The 17,773-nt window shown below is 60.2% G+C and overlaps 1 protein-coding gene and 1 long non-coding RNA gene across 3 annotated transcripts; one reads left to right on the top strand and one right to left on the bottom strand.

Moving 5' to 3' along the window:
* Positions 1-209: 209 nt before the first annotated feature.
* On the bottom strand, positions 210-17,767 carry LOC125916701 (EH domain-containing protein 2). The gene is made up of 6 exons (XM_049623007.1): positions 17,692-17,767; positions 15,216-15,680; positions 14,386-14,483; positions 9,268-9,680; positions 4,804-4,968; positions 210-2,076 (listed from the first exon to the last, which is right to left on the bottom strand). Exons 2-6 carry the CDS (start codon positions 15,617-15,619, stop codon positions 1,525-1,527), a joined length of 1,632 nt encoding a protein of 543 aa, XP_049478964.1. The 5' UTR covers positions 15,620-15,680; positions 17,692-17,767; the 3' UTR covers positions 210-1,524.
* LOC125916702 (uncharacterized) lies at positions 9,598-10,920 on the top strand. 2 transcript variants are annotated; one of them, XR_007456011.1, is made up of 3 exons: positions 9,598-9,686; positions 9,991-10,188; positions 10,471-10,920. It is a non-coding gene; the product is annotated as an uncharacterized LOC125916702 (long non-coding RNA). The 2 variants fall into 2 exon arrangements; XR_007456012.1 differs by lacking the exon at positions 9,598-9,686 and adding an exon at positions 9,693-9,807.
* Positions 17,768-17,773: the final 6 nt, after the last annotated feature.

Below are 17,773 nucleotides of genomic sequence, written 5' to 3'. Positions count from 1 at the left end.
GGGACCTGAGTCATCAGGCTCCGCTGAGTTGAGTCACGGCCTCCTCCCGCCCCGCCCCGCCCCGCCCCTGAGACCTTGGAGGGGACACCCCCACCCCCCGCTCAAGTCCCACCCAGGGCTCTCCTTCCCCGGGGCTCGGAGTGGGGGGAGAGCGATCCCCCCCTTCCCCCCCCACACACAACCCGTCCCAAGACAGCCTGACTCCCACGTGGAAAGAAGCCTTGACTTTATTCGCTCTGTGGGGACGCCGTTTGCTGTTCGGTTCCCGGGCCCCTCCCAGGCATGGGGCGGGGGACGGGCAATGGGGGGGGGGGGGAATCCCAGCGAGCACCCTGGAGGGGGGCATCGTCCCCACCTAGGTCACCCTAACCCATCTTTCCCGTGGGGTCCCCCCACCAGGGCCAAGCACTAGTCTGAGGTGAAGACACGGAAAGGTGGGGGGGGGGGGGGGGGGGGACGGGGGCGGCCCTTTTAAGGAAGAGGAGGGAGGGTTGTAGCACCAAGAGCCCCTCCCCCTCCCCCACGCACCCCCTTTGAAACGGGGACTAAAATAAAGCCCCGGGGCCTTTATATCTGGTAGGGGCTCTACTTAAATACGGGCTGATGGCAGAGAGGGCAGCCCCCCCCCCACCCCCCCGTCACCCTAAAATTCAGGCCACCAGCCGCGGGGAGCTTGGGGGAGGGGGTGGGCGGCTGAGTTTTCAAACCAGGGCAGGTGGGCCGAGGACAAAAAGACCTCGAAGGGGGCACGGTACGGGTGAAGCCAGGATCCAAGGGGTTCTTCGGTGGCCTAAGAATTCTTATTAAAGCAAGGGGTGTGGCTAGAACCGGGGGGTAGGGGCTGAAGAGGGGTCCATCTGAGGAAGGAGGTTGGGTCTCCCGCTCCGCGCTCCCCGTGGTCCCAAGGCCTGAGAACATCATAGAGTGGGGGGCGGGGGGCTGTCCTTGTCTGGATGTCAAGAAGTGGGGCCGGGGGGGGACTTTCCCTTGGTTATTTGGAACAAATGGCCACGGAACTATGGAGAGAGGCGAGGATTCCTGCCCAGAATCGGGGATCAGACTGGTTAGGGCCTCGTGTGTGTGTCTGTGTCGCAGTGCAGGTGCTCTGTCCTGAGAACGTCAGCCCCCCCCGCCGAGGGCAGATCATGTGTTCTGCTCTCTGCTGTAACCCCCAGGGCCTGGAGGAAGCTCTGTGCCTTCAAACATAGTAGGTGCTCAATAAATACTTGAATGGCCCACGATCGAATCGATGCCTCTGTGTGTCTGTGTGCGTGTGTTAAGGTCGGTGTGATGTGCCTAAGTATAGGCGAGGGTAGCGGTGCAAAGGCCGGGCAGGGAAGCCTTGCCCCTCCCCTGGTCCCCACGGTCCGGCGGTGGCGGGTGGACAGACCCCCATCCTTACGGCTGGGAGGGCGGGCAGGCAGCGCGTGTGGCAGGCTGGGGCGGGGGCGTGCGTGCAGCCAGCTGGAGCTGGGGAGCCACAGCAGGGCGAGTGGGAGGGAGGGCCTGCAGGCAGTGGCCGGCTCACTCTGCAGAGCCCTTGTGACGTCGCTTGGAGGGCGGCACCAGGCGACGGGGCAGGTTGGCGGGCAGCCCGTGGCCCTCCAGCTTGGCCTCGATGAGGTGGCTGGCCAGGGCGAACTCCTCGTCATCCAGCATGCCGTCCCGGTCGACGTCGCTCAGCTTCCAGATGCGCCCCAGCACCGAGTTGGGGAGCTTGGTGCCCACCATCCAGGTCTTGGCCTTGGTGCCGCTCAGCTTGCCATCGGCCGGCACCAGGTTGTAGAAGATCTCGTCGTACTTGGACTTGTCCTTGGTCACCACCCACTCGGCCTCGTCGTCCGAGCCCTCCTCGCCGTCCTCCAGGGCCTCATCGGGCCCCCGCTCCACGAACGGGCCCATGTGGGTGCCCTCGAAAGCGCCGCCCTGCACGCCCACCTCGGTGTTCTCCAGCTCCTCCTGCCGCAGCAGGGGCATGAGCTTAGCGATGTCGTGGGTCAGCATCTCGTCAAGCGCCTCCAGCAGCTTCGGCTTCAACGAGTGGAATTTGGTGAAGTCGTGAGCCATCAGCAGCTCCTGTCGGGGGAAGGGGAGAGATGGGGGGGGGGGGCGCGATACTGGGAAGTCAGGGGACATCATCCTCCCGGGTCCCCAGCCCCACCTGTCACCAGGACGCTTGGGCAGCTCAAGTGGATGCTGCATAAGAATTCAGATACCTGTGCCACGGGTTCCACTAGGGCACCCACCCCTCGGAAGACACTTGCGCAGCGGGGGCCCGGAGGCCCTCCCCCCCTCCCCGTGTCAGGTGTACCCCCAGAATCACTGGACGGTAGGGGGGCCGGGGGCCCCTCCGACCACTCAGCACACCCCTGGGTCTGTGCCCACCGTCCGTGGCACCCCTACCTCCAGCCACCCAGCACCCCCACCGTGTTCTGCAAGCTAAGAAAATTCAGTTTTCACTGCTCGCTTGGCTCTGTTAACCCGCTTCTCAGAAACTCGCTGCCAAGTTCGGAGGTTAGGTCCGAGGTGGCCAGATCGCTGGGAGGTCCTGGGACCCCCTCCTCCCCCAAGAAGTCGGCGTGTGCGACAGCAGCCGTGGGGGTGGATTTGCGGTCCTGCTCCTTCCCACGTGGTAGCTCGAAGTCACCTGCCCATTTCATGGCACCACCATCATTTCCGGAGCCAAGGTGGACAGGCCCGCTGATCTGGACATAGAGGGGTAGGGGCCCGGGCCCCAGGGCCAGGAGGCCCAGGTTCCAGCCCGGCTCTGCCCCTTAGGAGCTGCGTGTCCTCGGGCGAGTGCCTCCACCCCTCCGGGCCTCGGTTTCCAGACTTGTAAAAACGGAACCCTAACATTAGCACTCCCCTCATTTGGGGAATCGATTCATCTGGATAAGGTGTTCAAGACACGCTAACATAACTAACAGCTGCTGTGCATCTAGCCCAGCGGTTCTGGTTCTCAGCCAGGGGTGACGTTGCCCTTGCCCCGCGGACAGTTGGCAAGATCCAGAGACGTTTTTGATCGTTACAGCTGGGGGCGGCGGCGGGGGGGAGGGGGGGTTGCTACTGGCGTGCAGTAAGCAGGGGCCCGGAGGATGCACGGGACACCCCCGACCACGAACGCTCTGGCCCCCAATGTCAGCAGCGCTGAGGTCGGTCGAGACCTCGACGTAGCCCAAACTCCCCACCACACGCTGTACCCAGGGGGCTACAAGCACCGGCCGGTTCAGCAGCCCCAGCAATAGGTAAGTGCTGTCACCGTGCCCATTTTCCAGTGGAAGAAACCGAGGCTCAGAAAAGGGGACTTGCCCAGACTCTCGGAGGTTGCAAGCGGCCAGAACGAAATGCCCTGCACCGCGATCCCTCAGGGGCTTGGGTGAGCAAACATCTCCGACCCAAAGGGCCCGGGCTGGGAGTATCAGCCTCTTGCAGTCTCCAGACAGAGGCTCCGGCCGGGCCAGGGGAAGGGGGCGGGGTGAGCTAGTCCCCACCTCCAGGCCTGAGCCCGGACCTCTGTCCCCAGGTTCATCAGCAGTTCATCATCCACCCCAGGGCACGGCACCCGGACCCAGGGATCTCCCCAACGCTGGTTAATCCTAGGCCTGGACATGCCCGGGGAGCCCCAGTATTCATTTGCCCCTTCTTCCTCAGTACTGGCGTCCCTTGGGCAGCAGGCCCCCTAGAGGAAAGACTACATTTCCCAGCTTGCAGCCAGCTGTGGTCATATGACTAAGTTCTGGCCAATTGGATACCAGCACGCGTTGCATCCACAACCCTAGAATCGCCTTTTCCAAAAGACGGTAGTTACCTCTGCTTATTTAAATTTAAACTGGTTAAGGGGCCCCGGGGTGGGGGGCGGGGTGCATGGGTGGCTCAGCGTAGAGCCTGCTTAGGATTCTCTCTCCCTCTCTCTCTCTCAAAATAAATAAAAAACAAAGAAATAAATTTAGGGGCGCCTGGGTGGCTCAGTCGGTGAAGCGCCCGACTTCGACTCAGGTCATGACCTCGCGATGCGTGAGTTCGAGCCCCGCGTTGGGCTCTGTGCCGACAGCCCGGCACTTGCTTTACATTCTGTGTCTCCCTCCCTCTTTACGCTCTCGCTCTCTCTCTCTCTCAAAATAAACATTAAAGAATATTAAATTAGTTAAAATTAAAGAAAACCTAAACTTTCAGTTTCAATGGGGCCAGCAGCGACCATATTGGACGGCACAACGTAGAACATTTCCAACATGGTAGAAGGTGCTATTGGATGGCACTGTTCTAGAAAAAAATCCTTAAAGAGAGTGTAGGGGTGCCTGGCTGGCTCCCTCGATACAGCATGTGACTCTTGATCGCTCTTGGGGTTGCGGTCAAGCCCCACACTGGGTGCAGAGGCTACTTAAAAATAAAATCTTAAAAAGAAAAGAGAGAGAGAGAGACTGTATCATTATCTTTCCCTCCCTTCTCCCTCACCTCTTCTTGCTGACTGGAATGCAGATGAAATGGCTGGAGTTTCGACAGCCATTCTGTACCAGGTGGGGTTCTTGGAACCGGAAGCCAGACATGGAGGACAACTAAGAAGGGGACAGGGTCCCCGGCTCTGTAAAGCACCAAACCAGCCCTGGGCCACCTTCTAGGACTTTACGGAGAGAAGCCAACTTCCACCCTAACTACACCGGTTATTTGGGGATTTCTCTTCTCTCGTCCTAACGCACAAAACCACGCTCTTACGGAAGCACGCCCTCCATCCCTCCGGTTTTCGAGGCCCCCACCTCCGAAGCCAAAAGCTGCCCCCTTCTGCCCCCCTCCTGGGCGACCTCCCACCTGCATTTTCTGGCAGTCGGGAAAGTCGCCGGGCGATATGTGATGCTCCAGCTGAATCTTCGCAAAGATGACGGGCAACTTGAGGATTAACTGCTTCTTCTTGTTCTCCTTGCCAAACACGGAGGGCATCTCCTTCTTCAAGTAGCTGATGATGTACGCGTGTACCTGCGGGAAACGAGTGCCTGCCTGAGCCCCGCCGGGCCCCCGACCTACAGCTTCTTTCTTTATTTTTTTTAACATTATTTAGAGAGAGGGAGAGCTGGGAGGGGCAGAGAGAGAGAGAGAGAGAGAGAGAGAGAGAGAATCCCAAGCAGGCTCCACGCTGCCAGCGCAGAGCCCGATGCGGGGCTCGAACTCACGCACCGTGAGATCACGACCTGAACCGAAATCGCGAGTCGGACGCTCAAGTGACGGGGCCACCCAGGCGTCCCCAGAGCTTCCGGTTCACGAGCTCTTGCCTCCTGCGTCCGTCCCCTCTGCTTTCACTACGTCTCTCCACCTCGGGTGCCACCGCCCCCATGGCACCTGTCGGCATCTCTCCCCCGCGGAGACACAGCAGGCATCCCCCTGGCCTTCCGGCTTCTCCTGCCCCTACAGTCCCTTCTCCACGCAGCCCCTGTGCCTACAAACTCTTTGGGGCCCTCAGTCATTTTTAAGAGTGTCATGAGCTCCTGTGACGGAAAGCTTTGAGAACCACTGCTCTCCATGATTTTGGCCGCTGGTGTTTCATCCGACATCCTCTCCCCGCCCCTGACCAACTCACTGTGTCAGTTTCCTCACCGGCCTTCCTTGTACCAGCATGCCAATCTTTCCCTGACCACAGGGCCTTTGCACATGCCGCGCTCTGCCTGCAACTCTGCCCCGATCTCCCCAAGCTGGGTCCCTCAACTTCCTTTCGATGCCACCCTCCTCCCAGAGGCCATCTTATGAGTAGCAGGTGCCCCAACTACCACCATCCAATTCTTTTCTAACTTCACTCCCCCCTCCCCCCCCCCCCCCGCAATGTTTATTGCACCTTATCGTTATTTTGCTTATCTGGTGGTTTGCTTACTCTGTCTCCTACCATCAGAATGTGAGTTCCAGGAGGGCTGGGACCTTATCTATTCCCTCTGTCCCCAGCACGGGCACAACAACGTGCACAGAAAGCACTCAAGAAATACTTGTGGAGGAAAGCAATGAACTTGGGAACCTTCTGATCTCCAATCTCGTAAGTTATCAAAAAACAAACAAGGAGGGCAGATGAATGAACATTCCCAGTTTTTAACAGGAAGCTCAGTAATTAACTGCAAATGCTTAAATAAAAATAGAAGACATCTGGAAAAAAGACACAAGTGACTCCTCACGGGGGGCTGCCTCCAGGGAAGATGCCCTGGGAGCTGATGGGTGGGATCAGGGACGGGAGGGGACACGTTCAACTGAGCTTAAATGCTCTGCCATGAGATGGTCTCAACCGTTCAACACAAAACACTGGTTTTCAAGTTCTCTTCATGAATCATAGGTTTAGAATGCTAACAATTTTGGCGGCCCCTGGCTGGCTCTGAATCCTCATGACCTCCACCACTCTGCCTCCTCCAGCCACCCCGGGCTCCTTGTTCAAGCCCGTTCCTGCCCCAGGGCCTTTGCACTTACTGGTGCCTCTGCCCGGTAGGGCCTCCCCCACACCTCCACTCTTTCCCTCCTTCATTCGGGTCTCTGCTCAGTAGCACCTCCTCAGGGAGGCCCTCCCTGACCTCCCTAAAACCAGTCCCTCACCAATCTCCTTTCCTCTGCTTCATTTTCCTCCGCGGTCCTTATCGCATAAGCTACTATCGGCTCATTTGTTTAAGATCCACTTCCCCACCGAGACGTGATTCTTACAAGAAAACAAAACAAGCATCATCTGGTTGATCCAGATGTAACCCCATCTGGTGCTGTAACCCCGGGGGGCCTGGAAAAGTGCGGAAGCACGTTGTAGGTGCTCGGTGGCTGGCTGTCGAACGAACGTCACTGAGTCGCCGCAGAGAAGCTTGGGAAGAAGGCTCAGGGCCCCTTGGGCTCTTTAGAATCAGACCCTCCCAAGATCTCGGCCTCCCCGTATCAGAACAGGGAAATCGCCCCTTCGAGCAGCGATCGCTTCCACCAAAGGGCAGAGCCAGGTGACTCTATACGATACAGACGGGGAAACCGAGGCACCGAGGGGTAGTTACCCGGAGTCCAGAAAGGCCCCGTGCTGTTCGGGGGGAAGCGCGTGGAGAGGTAAACGGTGTGGGCTGCCGTCTGATGGCCGGACCCAGTCTGGCGGCATCGGACACGGGGAAGGAGTGGGGGACGCGGCGTAGAGGCGGGGCTGGCGGGGCTTGGTCACTGGGGGACCCTGCGTGAGCGGCACTGGGGAGCCACAGACGGCTCCGCGGGAGGAAAGCGGAGGAGAGGGCCGTGGGTCCGAGGGGGCCAATCAGGGCGGGGGTGTGGTCAAGCGGGTGGGCGGGGCCTGCGAGGGCGGGCCAATGGGGCGAGGGGGCGGGGCCGAGGGCGGCTCCTCGGGGACCCAGAAGAGGCACGGCGGGAGGGCGCTGATGGCTTTTCCAGAGAGGAAGCGGGGGAAGGTGCCAGGAAGAGATAAGGTGGGAGGGCGGGCTGGGCCGGGGCGCGGGTCCCGGGCTCCGGGGTTTGTCCGGGTTTCCGGAGCCGCCCCCCCCCCCCCGCCCCGCCTGGCGGGGGCACCAGGTGTCCGGCCCGACCCCGCCCCTCTGTCCCACGGTCCTGGGCCCCGGCTCCCCGCCGCTGTCCCGTCCGCTTCCCCGAGGGGCCCCGGGGACAGGGGTCCGTGGGGCAGGAGGGCGAAGCAGGGCGGGGACAGAGAGAGAGGCGGAGGAGGACGGAGAGGGAGAGCTAGAAAGAGGGCGGGGGGGAGAGACGGACAGAGAGAGGAGGCAGGGACAGGGACCCAGAGACAGTCCAGGGCCCGGATGGGGGAGGAGGGAAAGGTGGGTCCCGGAGGCTTGGAGGCACCCGCTGGGCCACGCCCTCCCAAGGAGGATTCCTGGGGTGGGGGTGGGGGTGGGGGGGCCCTGACTCACCCCCGCTCTGCTGCTCCTGAACCTCCCAGGCCTCCCTGCCCGCCCAGCTTCCTGCCCCACCTCCTCCCTGGCAGCCTCCCCTAAGAATGTTCCATTTGGCCTCCCAGATCGCTCTCAAACCAGTGCTCTCCTTCCCCTCCCCAAGGCCCTGTTCTGATCCAGCCTCCTCCCCGTTCCTCGGTCCCCAGGCTCCTTCCTGGTCTCTGGCCCCAGTCTCACGGCCCTTGAATCCACCCGCTAGAAGGCAGCCCGAGTAGGACTCCGTCCCTCCTGTGCTCCGAACCCTTCCATGGCTCCCCAGCACCCCCCCCACACTCGCCAGGACGCCGCGCAGCTTCTAGGCCACAGCCCTGGGTGGGCTGACTCCCACCCACCTCCCGAGCCTCGGATTCAGTTCCTTGCGCTGTCTACACCGGGTGCAACACTGCCATCTTCCCTCTCTCTTGAACTGGCCATGTGCTGATCTCCCGTCCAGGCACTCGCTGGTCCCACTATCTAGAATTCCCCTCCTCACCCTCCGGTTTGCAGCTCAGACGCCCTCTCCTCCAAGAAGCCCCCTGCCCCTGCCCCCCCCCCTTCCCCCCAGCTCCCCAGGACGGCTGCGTCATCACTGTCTGCGGCTGGGGCTGTCTCCTCCCCTGAACTGCTTCGGATCCTCAGTACCGCCCAACACAGGGCCAGGCACAGGGGGGGTGTGGTTGAAGAAGAGTGTCTGTTCAAATGCCCTCTGTTCAGTAAGTATTGACTGAGCACCAACTCTGTTCCAGGCGCCGGGGACACGGCGGTGAACAAATTCAGACACCTCTGATTCTGTGGGGCTTAAATGCAGGCGGAGGCAGCCAGTGAACCCAGAAACTCCAAAGCACGCAGAACGCAAGGCAGTCATGACCGCCGTGAAGAAAACTACAGCGAGGCTTCAAGCAAGACGGGCGCGGGAGAGTTCTACAAACGGAGGGCGGGCAAGGCAGCTTTCCTGAGCAGGTTAAGCACAGTCTGGTTGGAGGTGAGGAGTGCGCCAAGCGGACAGCCAGGTAGGAGAGGGGCGAGGAGTGGGGGGGGGGGGGGGGGGCTTTCCAGGAAGCCAGACCGGTAGGTGCAAAGGCCCTGAGGTCTGAGCCAGGAGGACCGCGTGAAGTGCCACGAATGACGGGGAAGGGAGCGCAAGAGGAGGGCGGAGAGGAAAAGCAGCGTGGAGGTGGGTGGAGAGGCTGTGGACCACTGGGGGGGGGGGGGCACGCCACCTTGTGCCACAATGACCCAGCCTGGAGGAATCTGTTAGACCAGAGAACTAACCAATCGGAGAGCCGAGAAGCCAAGCGGCCCGGACGGGGAGGCGGGACCAGGGCCGTCCCCGCCTCCGGCCACCGCTTCCCCCCCCCCCCAGTCCCCCCGCAGCGCGGCTCACCCGCACCAGCCGGGCCCTCTTCACCAGGTCGTTGAGCTTGCGCAGGGCGGCGTGGCGCGGCAGGCCCTGGATGTCCCGGAACAGATCCTGCTCCTCCAACTCGAAGAGGCGCCGGTTGTCGGGCACCAGGAGGGGCTGGGACCAGAAGGAGCCGATGTAGACGCGCAGCACCTCGGGCGTGCCCACCACCTTGCCCAGCGCCCACATGAGCGCCCCGTAGACGCGCATCAGCTGCTGTGTCTCCACCATGTCCGCCTTGTTGAGCACCACGCGGATCTTGTCCTCGTGGCCCCGGAGGGCGCCGATGGCCTCCGAGAACTCGTCCGAGATCTCCAGCTTGTGCGCGTCGAAGAGCAGGATGATGAGGTCCACGCGCTCCGCGAACCAGCGCAGCACCGCCGGGAAGTCGTAGCCTGGGGGTACGGAGCACAATCGGCGCGAAGGGCAGAGGTCAGCCCCCCTCCCCCCGCCTCCCCTGCCCTCCAGCCTTTCTGAAGCATCCGCGCCTTTGGACTGATAGCGGACTGTACGGACGTTCAGGTTGTTGACTTTCAAAAACCCTTCTCTGAGAAACCGCCCAGGCCCCCAAGTGCATCCCGCTCCTCTGGCCCCCCCCCCCCCAGCCCCCGGAATTTCTCCATCACTCTGGCCCCAGCCCCCGGCCCCTCGGGCCATCTGGCTACAGAGGACTGATCACCTACCCCCTTTTCATTCATTCCTCAGGCCGATCCAGACGTACAGGTTGTCAAAATACTGAAGTGTTTCTTAACAGACTCTCCGTGCGTCTATGACCCCCCGCCTCCGCGAGTCTCCCAAGTGCCACCATCACCCCAGCCCCGTCCTAGGACTTCTGGATCTCCCCACAATCCAGCCCCCAAAGAGTTCACGTTGGCTCTGGCTATGCTTTTGCCAGAACAGATGGTAAATATTTTGAGTTTATTTAACAGTATTTACATCTCTGTAACGTAAACAGTATTTACAGCTCTTCTGTGTGCCAGGCTCTATCCTGGGCACCAGGGATGCCACAGAGAACACAGAGACAAGTCCTTGCCTTTCGTGCAGTATCTGGCTCGACAGCTGGTTCCTGTATTCCTTCCTTCCTTCCTCCGCTCCCTTCTTTCCTTCCTTCCTTCCTTCCTTCCTTCCTCATTCACTCATTCGTTCCCACTGTTCATTCTGCTGCTCGCTTGTTCACTCAAACAGCGATGCTCAGGAGAGCAGAGAGGAGTGTTGGCAACCCCCTGATGTGGCAGCCAGGAAGACCTGGGTTTGAATCCCGACCCTGCCCCCCACCCCACCCCCAGCTGTGTGACTTTAAGCGAGTAGGAAGCCTCTCTGAACTTGCGTTCCCTCTTCTGTGAAATGGAAGTCGTGAGGGAACATCACCTGTCGGGCTGTGGTGAGGACAAGGGAATAGAAACGAGCCAATATACATAAAGAGCCGAAGGGGCGCCTGGGTGGCTCAGTCCGTTGCGCATCTGATTCTTTTTTTTTTTTAATTTTTTTTAACGTTTATTTATTTTTGAGACAGGGAGAGACAGAGCATGAACAGGGGAGGGGCAGAGAGAGAGGGAGACACAGAATCTGAAACGGGCTCCAGGCTCCGAGCTGTCAGCACAGAGCCCGACGCGGGGCTCGAACTCACGGACCGCGAGATCATGACCTGATCAGTCGGCCACTCAACCGACTGAGCCACCCAGGCGCCCCTAGCATCTGATTCTTGATCTGGGCTCAGGTCATGAGCCCAGGGTCATGGGATCAAGTTCCAGTGTGGGCTCCCGTGCTGATCTCTCTCTCTCTCCCTATCCCTCTGCCCCTCCCTCACTCTCTCTCTCTCTCTCTCTCTCTTTCAAAAAAGGGGGGGGGGGGGGGGGCACCTGGGTGGTTCAGTCAGTTAAGTGTCCGACTCTTGAATTCAGCTCAGGTAATGATCTTATGGTTCGTGAGATCGGGTCCCGCTTGGGGCTCTGTGCTGACATTGTGGAGCCTGCTTCGGATTCTCTCTCTCTCTCTCTCTCTCTCTCTCTCTCTGCCCTTCCCCTGCTTGTGCACACTCTCTCTCTAAATAAAAAAAATAAATCTTTTAAAAAATAGAAAATCAAGGGGCACCTGGGTGGCTCAGTCGGTTAAGCGTCTGACTTCAGCTCAGGTCACGATCTCGCGGTTTGTGGGTTCGAGCCCCGCGTCGGGCTCTGTGCCGACAGCTCAGAGCCTGGAGCCTGCTTCGGATTCTGTCTCCCTCTCTCTCTGCCCCACCCCTGTTCACACTCTGTCTCTGTCTCAACAATAAATAAACATTAAAAAAAAAACCTTGTTTTAATTAAAATAAATTAAAAAATAAAAAATAAAAAATCAAGGGGCACCTGGGTGGCTCAGTCGGTTAAGCGTCCGACTTCAGCTCAGGTCGTGATCTGTGGGTTCGAGCCCCATGTCGGGCCCTGGGCTGACAGCTCAGAGCCTGGAGCCTCCTTCAGTGTCTCCCTCTTTTTCTACCCCTCCCCTGCTTGTGCTCTGTCTCTCTCTCTCCCCAAAATAAATAAACATTACAATTTTTTTTTTTTCAATTAAAAATAAGAGCCTAAAACAGTGCCTGTTTCAAAGAAGTAGCTTCAGGCATGTAAACTACACCTCGATTAAACGGGTAAAAAAAAAAAAAAAAAACCAACAGCCTGGGAACATGGCAAGTGCTCGAAGAGTCTTAGTTGCGACGCACACAGGACGCCGTGGGTGTGTCATTTAGGAACCACCCCAGGGCAGTGCCAGTCCTGTTCTCATCGGGTTCATGGTCCACCGAGGACAGGCCCAGAGTGGTCAGGATGGGCTGGGGGAGCCCAGCGGCGAGCACCTGACCCAGCCTGGGGGGGGGGGTGGTCAGAGAGGGCTTCTCAGAGGAGGGGACCCAACGGCGACCTGGGGGACGAGGAAGGAGTTAACTGGAGGAGAAGGGAGCCACCGCTGACTCCCCTGACGTCACTTCATCCTCCCCCTGATTCGACTCCTTGAGTCTTCAAAACAACCTCGGGAGACAGGCACTCCTATGATCCCCATGTTCCAGAGGAGGAAACTGAGGCACGGAGGCGTGACGGGATTTACTCAGGACATGCAGGGAGGGGGCACAGAGCAGGAGCCCGCACGGGTCCCTGTGCTCCCCCGAGGGGCTGGTGTTGGGCGCTCCAAGGAGGAAGCAGGTCCCCTGTGGCCCCTGGGGACTGGACCGGGTCGGGGGGGGGGGCGACACTGTTTGGTGGGGAGGAAGGGCCGGGTAACCAGAGGGACAGCGTCTGGGGCTCCCTCCGTCCTCAGTGGCTACACACACACACACACACACACACACACAGGCTAGGATTTGGAAAGTGTGTCTCATGCGGGGCGGGAGGGAGGGAGGGAGACTGAGTCAGCGTGGGAACAAGAGACGTGGCAGAGAGCACCCGGGGGTGTCCGGCCGGCTATGGCCCTCAACGCAGGTACACCGTGCTCAGCACGCCCACGGCGCCTACTGCGTGCACACACCGAAGTTCCTGGCAGGGTCTGACCCTTAATTTTAACCCCCTGTGCAGCCTAGGGAGGCCGATACTCTTATCATTCCCATTTTACAGATGGGGAGACTGAGGCAGGGAGCGGTTAAGTGGCTTGCCCCGAGGGCGCGGGCTAAAACCAGCAAAGCCCCAGGGCGCCTGGGTGGCTCAGTCAACGGAGCGGCAGACTCTTGGTTTCAGCTCGGGTCATGATCTCAAGGTTCGGGGATTCGAGCGCAGACTCTTGGTTTCAGCTCGGGTCATGATCTCAAGGTTCGGGGGTTCGAGCCCCGCCATCAGGCTCTGCGCTCACAGTACCCAGGCCACTTGGGATTCTGTCTCCCTCCCGCTGTCTCTGCCCCTCCCCCGCTCGTGCTCGCTCTCTCTCTCTCTCTCTCTCTCTCTCAAAATAAGTAAATAAACTTAAAAACAATTACAAATATCAGAGCCCGGATTCGAACCCCCCACCAGAGTCTCCACGATGCTACGGTCACACACATGTGTGTCCCCGGATATTATATACACGCTTCCCGCCAATGTGCCCCACGAAGTCACATCCAGCTACAATCAGAGGCACAGACTCCCAGACACCCCCCCCACACACACACACACCCATACAGACAGACCTCCTCTTCCTCTACCCACCCTGCCAGGGAAGGACACCCCTACTCTCTCCTCCCCACAGCCTTCAGCCCCCACCCGGCACCCCTCCCTCTCTCCCAGGCCCAGCCCCAGGAGGCAGCGCCCCAGGAACCCTCAGCCCAGCCTCTTGCCTCCCCCCTCAGGCTGGCTGCCAGCCCGCTCTCTGATCGGTTCTGCAGCTGCCCCCTGCCTCTTTCCCAAGGGGACGCGCGCCCGCTGGGCAGCGGCCAGGGACGCCGTAACCCTCCTCGCCCTCGCCCTGCCCCGCAGCCCAGCCTCCCGTCCCCTCTGCCCCACAAGGCGGCCTCCTTTGCCCCAGTCCCGGGCCCCTGAGGCCAGGCGGGCGCGGGACAGAAACTGGGGGGGGGGGGGGCTGGCGAGGGGGCGCAGAGGCTGAGCTGGCTGGGCTGGGGTGGGGGGCCGGCTCCCCCGGGGCCCCCGCTGGAATTCACCCCCCCCGCTGCTCCCCCTGCACAGCTGTTTATAAATTCCAGGCCGGGCCTTGGCCGGTGCCCAGATTCCCCCTCCCAACCCCTGCTCAGCCCCATCTTCGGCCCAGACGTAGAAGCCAGGAGCGTGCCTGGGGGCGGGGGGGGGGGGCGGGGGGGGCACGCCCAGGGCCTCCCTGCCCGGCCTCTGCCTCCTCTCTGGGCCTCCTGTCTCTCGGTAAGGCTGCCGGGCGCTCAGATCTTTGTCTCTGACTTGGCGTATCTCCCTCTGTCTCTCTCGATCTCTCCCTCTCCATCCTCCCGACCAGCCCAGACACGGGCCGCACCCTGCTCCCCCCGTGTTCACGCACACGCCTCCCCGGTGCCCTCAACGTGTGGAGACACGGAGGAATCACAGCCTCCCATGGGCTCCCTTCTGCTGCCCGGCGGCTGGGGCCAGCTGACACGGGCCCATGTCCCAGCAGAGGCCGGGCCGCCTCCTCCCTCAGGCTCAGCCGTCCGGCCCCACTCACCGCGGCTCACTCTCTGTTTGGTGCCTGACAGGATGCCCGGGGTGTCGATGATACTAATGCTCTCCAGGACCTGATTGGGCAGCTGGGCACACATGAACCTGAGGCAGAGGGGGAGGCAGGGGTCAACGCGGGGAGAGGCAGGAGGAGAGGCCACAGAAGAAGGCAGACGAGGGCTCCACAGAGGGTGAATGAGGCAGAGAGCAGGAAGAATCTCGAAAGAGAAAAGGAAGATCAGGACAGAGGATAAATAACACTTAAGAAAAAAAAAAGAAAAATCAGGGGAGCCTGGGTGGCTCAGTCGGTTGAGCGTCCGACTTCGGCTCAGGTCGTGAGCTCACGGTCTGTGGGTTCGAGCCCCGCGTCGGGCTCTGTGCTGCCGGCTCAGAGCCTGGAGCCCGCTCCGGATTCTGTGTCTCCCCCTCTCTCTGACCCTCCCCTGTTCACACGCCCACTCTCTCCCTCCCTCTCGAGAGTAAACAGTAAAAAATTAAAAAAAAAACAAAAAAATCAGAGCTGATGTTCACTGAGCACTTACTTTGTGCCAGGTACTCGTGTGTGAGCGGGGACCGTGGTTATCCCCATGTCCCAGATGAGGCTAAGAGAGGTACAGAGAGGTTAAGTCATTTGCCCAGAGCCGCCCAGCTAGAAAGGAGTCGGACCCAGGCAAGCTGGCTCCATGGGCCCTAGAGGGGGCGGAAGAGCAGAGGCAGGAAGGGGGGAGGGTCTGGAAGAGAGAAGGGAATTGGGGCTGAAAAGAAAGCAAAGCATGCAGGGCAGGGACGGAGGCGCCAGGGATAGGAAGTTGCCCCCCTGCGTCTCAAAGCGCCTACCTATTGAGGAAGGTGTTCCCAAAAGGGTTGAGCTTGCGGAATGGCTTGTCCGGGTCAACCACGAGGGCGTTGCCCGGCACGGTGCCCTCCGTGTCCCCGTGCATGACGGCCACAAAGCAGTCGGTGGTCGGCTCGGGCCCCACGCGGGAGCCCGGCACCTCCTGCTCCAGCAGGTACTGGATGAAGCTGGTCTTGCCCGTGCTGTACTGGCCGGCCACCAGCACCATGGGCTTGCCGTCGAAATCGGCGTCCTCCAGGGCCGGCGAGTGGAAGGCCCCGAATCGATAGTGTTCCTCAAGGGGCAGCAGTTTGGTGCGGTACAGCTCCTTGAGCGACGAGGTCACCGTGCGGATGGCCTCGGGCTGCTGGCCCCGCGCCCCGCTCCGCTTCAGCCAGCTGAACATGGTGGCCGAGCACTGCCCACTGGGCTTGCCGAGGGAGACGTGCAGGGCCGGGGGGAGTTGCCTGCGGGAAGAGGAAAGGGTGTTGATGGGGGGCTGCCTGGTGGAGGGGGAGGAGGGGGAAGGGGGCCGGAAGGTGGAGTGGGTGGAGGAGGGTGGGAAATGGGGAGAGGGGGAGCAGCAGGGAGCACTGATGGTGCAGGGCAGGACGTGATGGTTCATGGGGGAGGCAGGAGGAAGAGAAAGAGGTTACCAGTGGAAGCAGGATTGGATGGGGACCGAGGGATGGACAAAGGGAAGGCTGTGGAAGCTGCCTGGAAGAAATGTATGCCTTCATCCGCTGTTCATTCTTTCCTTCCTCCCTTCCCTCCCTTCTACCAATTCACACATTTTCACTGAAACCATGGGTCCGGAGCTATGGATCCAGAAACAGGACTGAGACCGGCCCGTACCCACTCAGAGTCCCCATTGAGGGGAGGACGTGGCACCGAGCAGTCAGTGATGCCTGGGAAATGCCGGGCAGTGGCAGCAGAGGGGGGGACGCAGTGAACTGACCACAGGATCGGCAAACTCTGGCTGAGCTGACTGCTGAGCTGCTCGCTTCCATGCAAAACAAGGATGCGGTGCAAAACAGGCGGAGAGGATGGTGTGTGCCAAGGCTGGGAGCTGTGAGACACGTGGAGGGGGTTGCTGGACACAGGAGGGGTGACAACTGAGGCTGAGGAGTTGCCAGGGTGCACTCAGGTACAGAGACCTCAGGGGATCACAAGAATAATAACATTTACGATCGGTGCATTGCAGACACTGCTCTAACTCGTTTCACCTTCGTAACAACATTGTGAGATAGGGCTGTTGTTATCCCCACATTTCTGACTCACCAAGCGGGCTCGCTCACGAAGACAGCAATAACTTGCCCCAAATCACTTGCTTAGAAAGTGCGCGGTCTGGGACTCCAGGCAGCCTGACCTCAGAGCCTGTGCTCGTAAGTCTAAGGACTCAGGAGGACAGAATCACCGACCCAGCAGCAACAAGCACCCCCAGCACCCAGACTGTGTTCTCTATATTCCCTTACTATCTTTTCATTCTCTGTAGGATCTGTAGTGCTGCCCCCTCTTTCATGCCGGATATCAGTCATTTGTGTCTTTTTTTTTTTTTTTCTTTTTTGTCCTGGATCGGTCTCAGTAGATGCTTATAATTTTACCGATCTTTTCACAGGACCAGCTTTGGGTCAGATTGGAGTCTCCAGATACCATTTGCCATTAAAAAGCAAAACGAAGCAAAACAAGACAAAACCAAACCACGAAAAACAGGGCTCCTTGGAGAAATGGCTGTTGCCAGGGCTGGGGCAAGGGAAGAATCAGTGAAGCTGCCTCAGGTAGTGGGAAGGTGCTCAAAGATGGGGCACAGGGTGTCAAAGGTGTGGCACGGGGACACAGGGGCCAGCCTGAAGGAGCCCCCCACTGGCCAAAGATGGGACGATTTGAGCATCAAAATGAACTGTCCATCAAAAATGTTAAAACCCATAAAATCACAAGGATATGCAAAGGAAAAGAGATAAATAAATAAACAGGAAAAGAGAAAGGGAGAGAGTGCCAGAGAGGTAAAAGAGAGGCAGGAGCTGGGAACTGGGATGTTGGCAGAGGGAGGGGGCCCTGGGCCGTGTCCCAGGCAGGGAGGCGTCTGACGGACAATTTGGGGGTGGCTGGACAGGCCATGGGTTGGAGAAGCAGGAGGGAGGAGTGGGTGAGGGCACTAGAGGGAGATCCTAAGGAGGGGATCTCTTCTGGCTGAGAGGGTGGGGAGGCGAGTTGGGAGTGGGGGACACTGAGCACGACCGGGAAGGGTAAGGAGGGCAGGGGGCACTGTTACAGACTGGAAGGAAGGAGCTGGAGGGAGTCGGGGAGCCCAGGAGGCTTCTTGGAGGGGTGGCACTGGGCACATCGGGGCCACCGTTACACACTCCGGGGAGGACGGAGGGTCTTAGGGCAGCCGGGGAATCATCCGGGGCCAGGTCAGGCTCCTAGGCTCCGTGGGCGGGAGCTGGGAAGCGACAGCTGCGGTCGGGGGCCACTCACCGATGGGGCGCGCAGGCGGCTGCACCGGGCTGGACGGGGGGGTCCCGCGGGGATCCGAGGCGCCCGGGGAGCGGCCTGTGCT

This window comes from Panthera uncia, unplaced genomic scaffold, assembly GCF_023721935.1.
Source record: "Panthera uncia isolate 11264 unplaced genomic scaffold, Puncia_PCG_1.0 HiC_scaffold_1002, whole genome shotgun sequence".
Lineage (NCBI taxonomy): Eukaryota > Metazoa > Chordata > Mammalia > Carnivora > Felidae > Panthera > Panthera uncia.
The sequence above is the reverse complement of the archived record's forward strand: the minus strand, read 5'-3'. Positions and strand labels throughout refer to the sequence as shown.

Excerpts from the sequence above, each read along its gene's own strand:
- LOC125916701 (XM_049623007.1), bottom strand. The coding sequence starts at position 15,619 with ATGTTCAGCTGGCTGAAGCGGAGCGGGGCGCGGGGCCAGCAGCCCGAG. Across the intron at positions 9,681-14,385 it reads CAAACAGAGAGTGAGCCGCG|GCTACGACTTCCCGGCGGTG; the intron begins GTGAGTGGGGCC and ends CCGTACCCCCAG. Across the intron at positions 2,077-4,803 it reads CCGACTGCCAGAAAATGCAG|GAGCTGCTGATGGCTCACGA; the intron begins GTGGGAGGTCGC and ends TTCCCCCGACAG.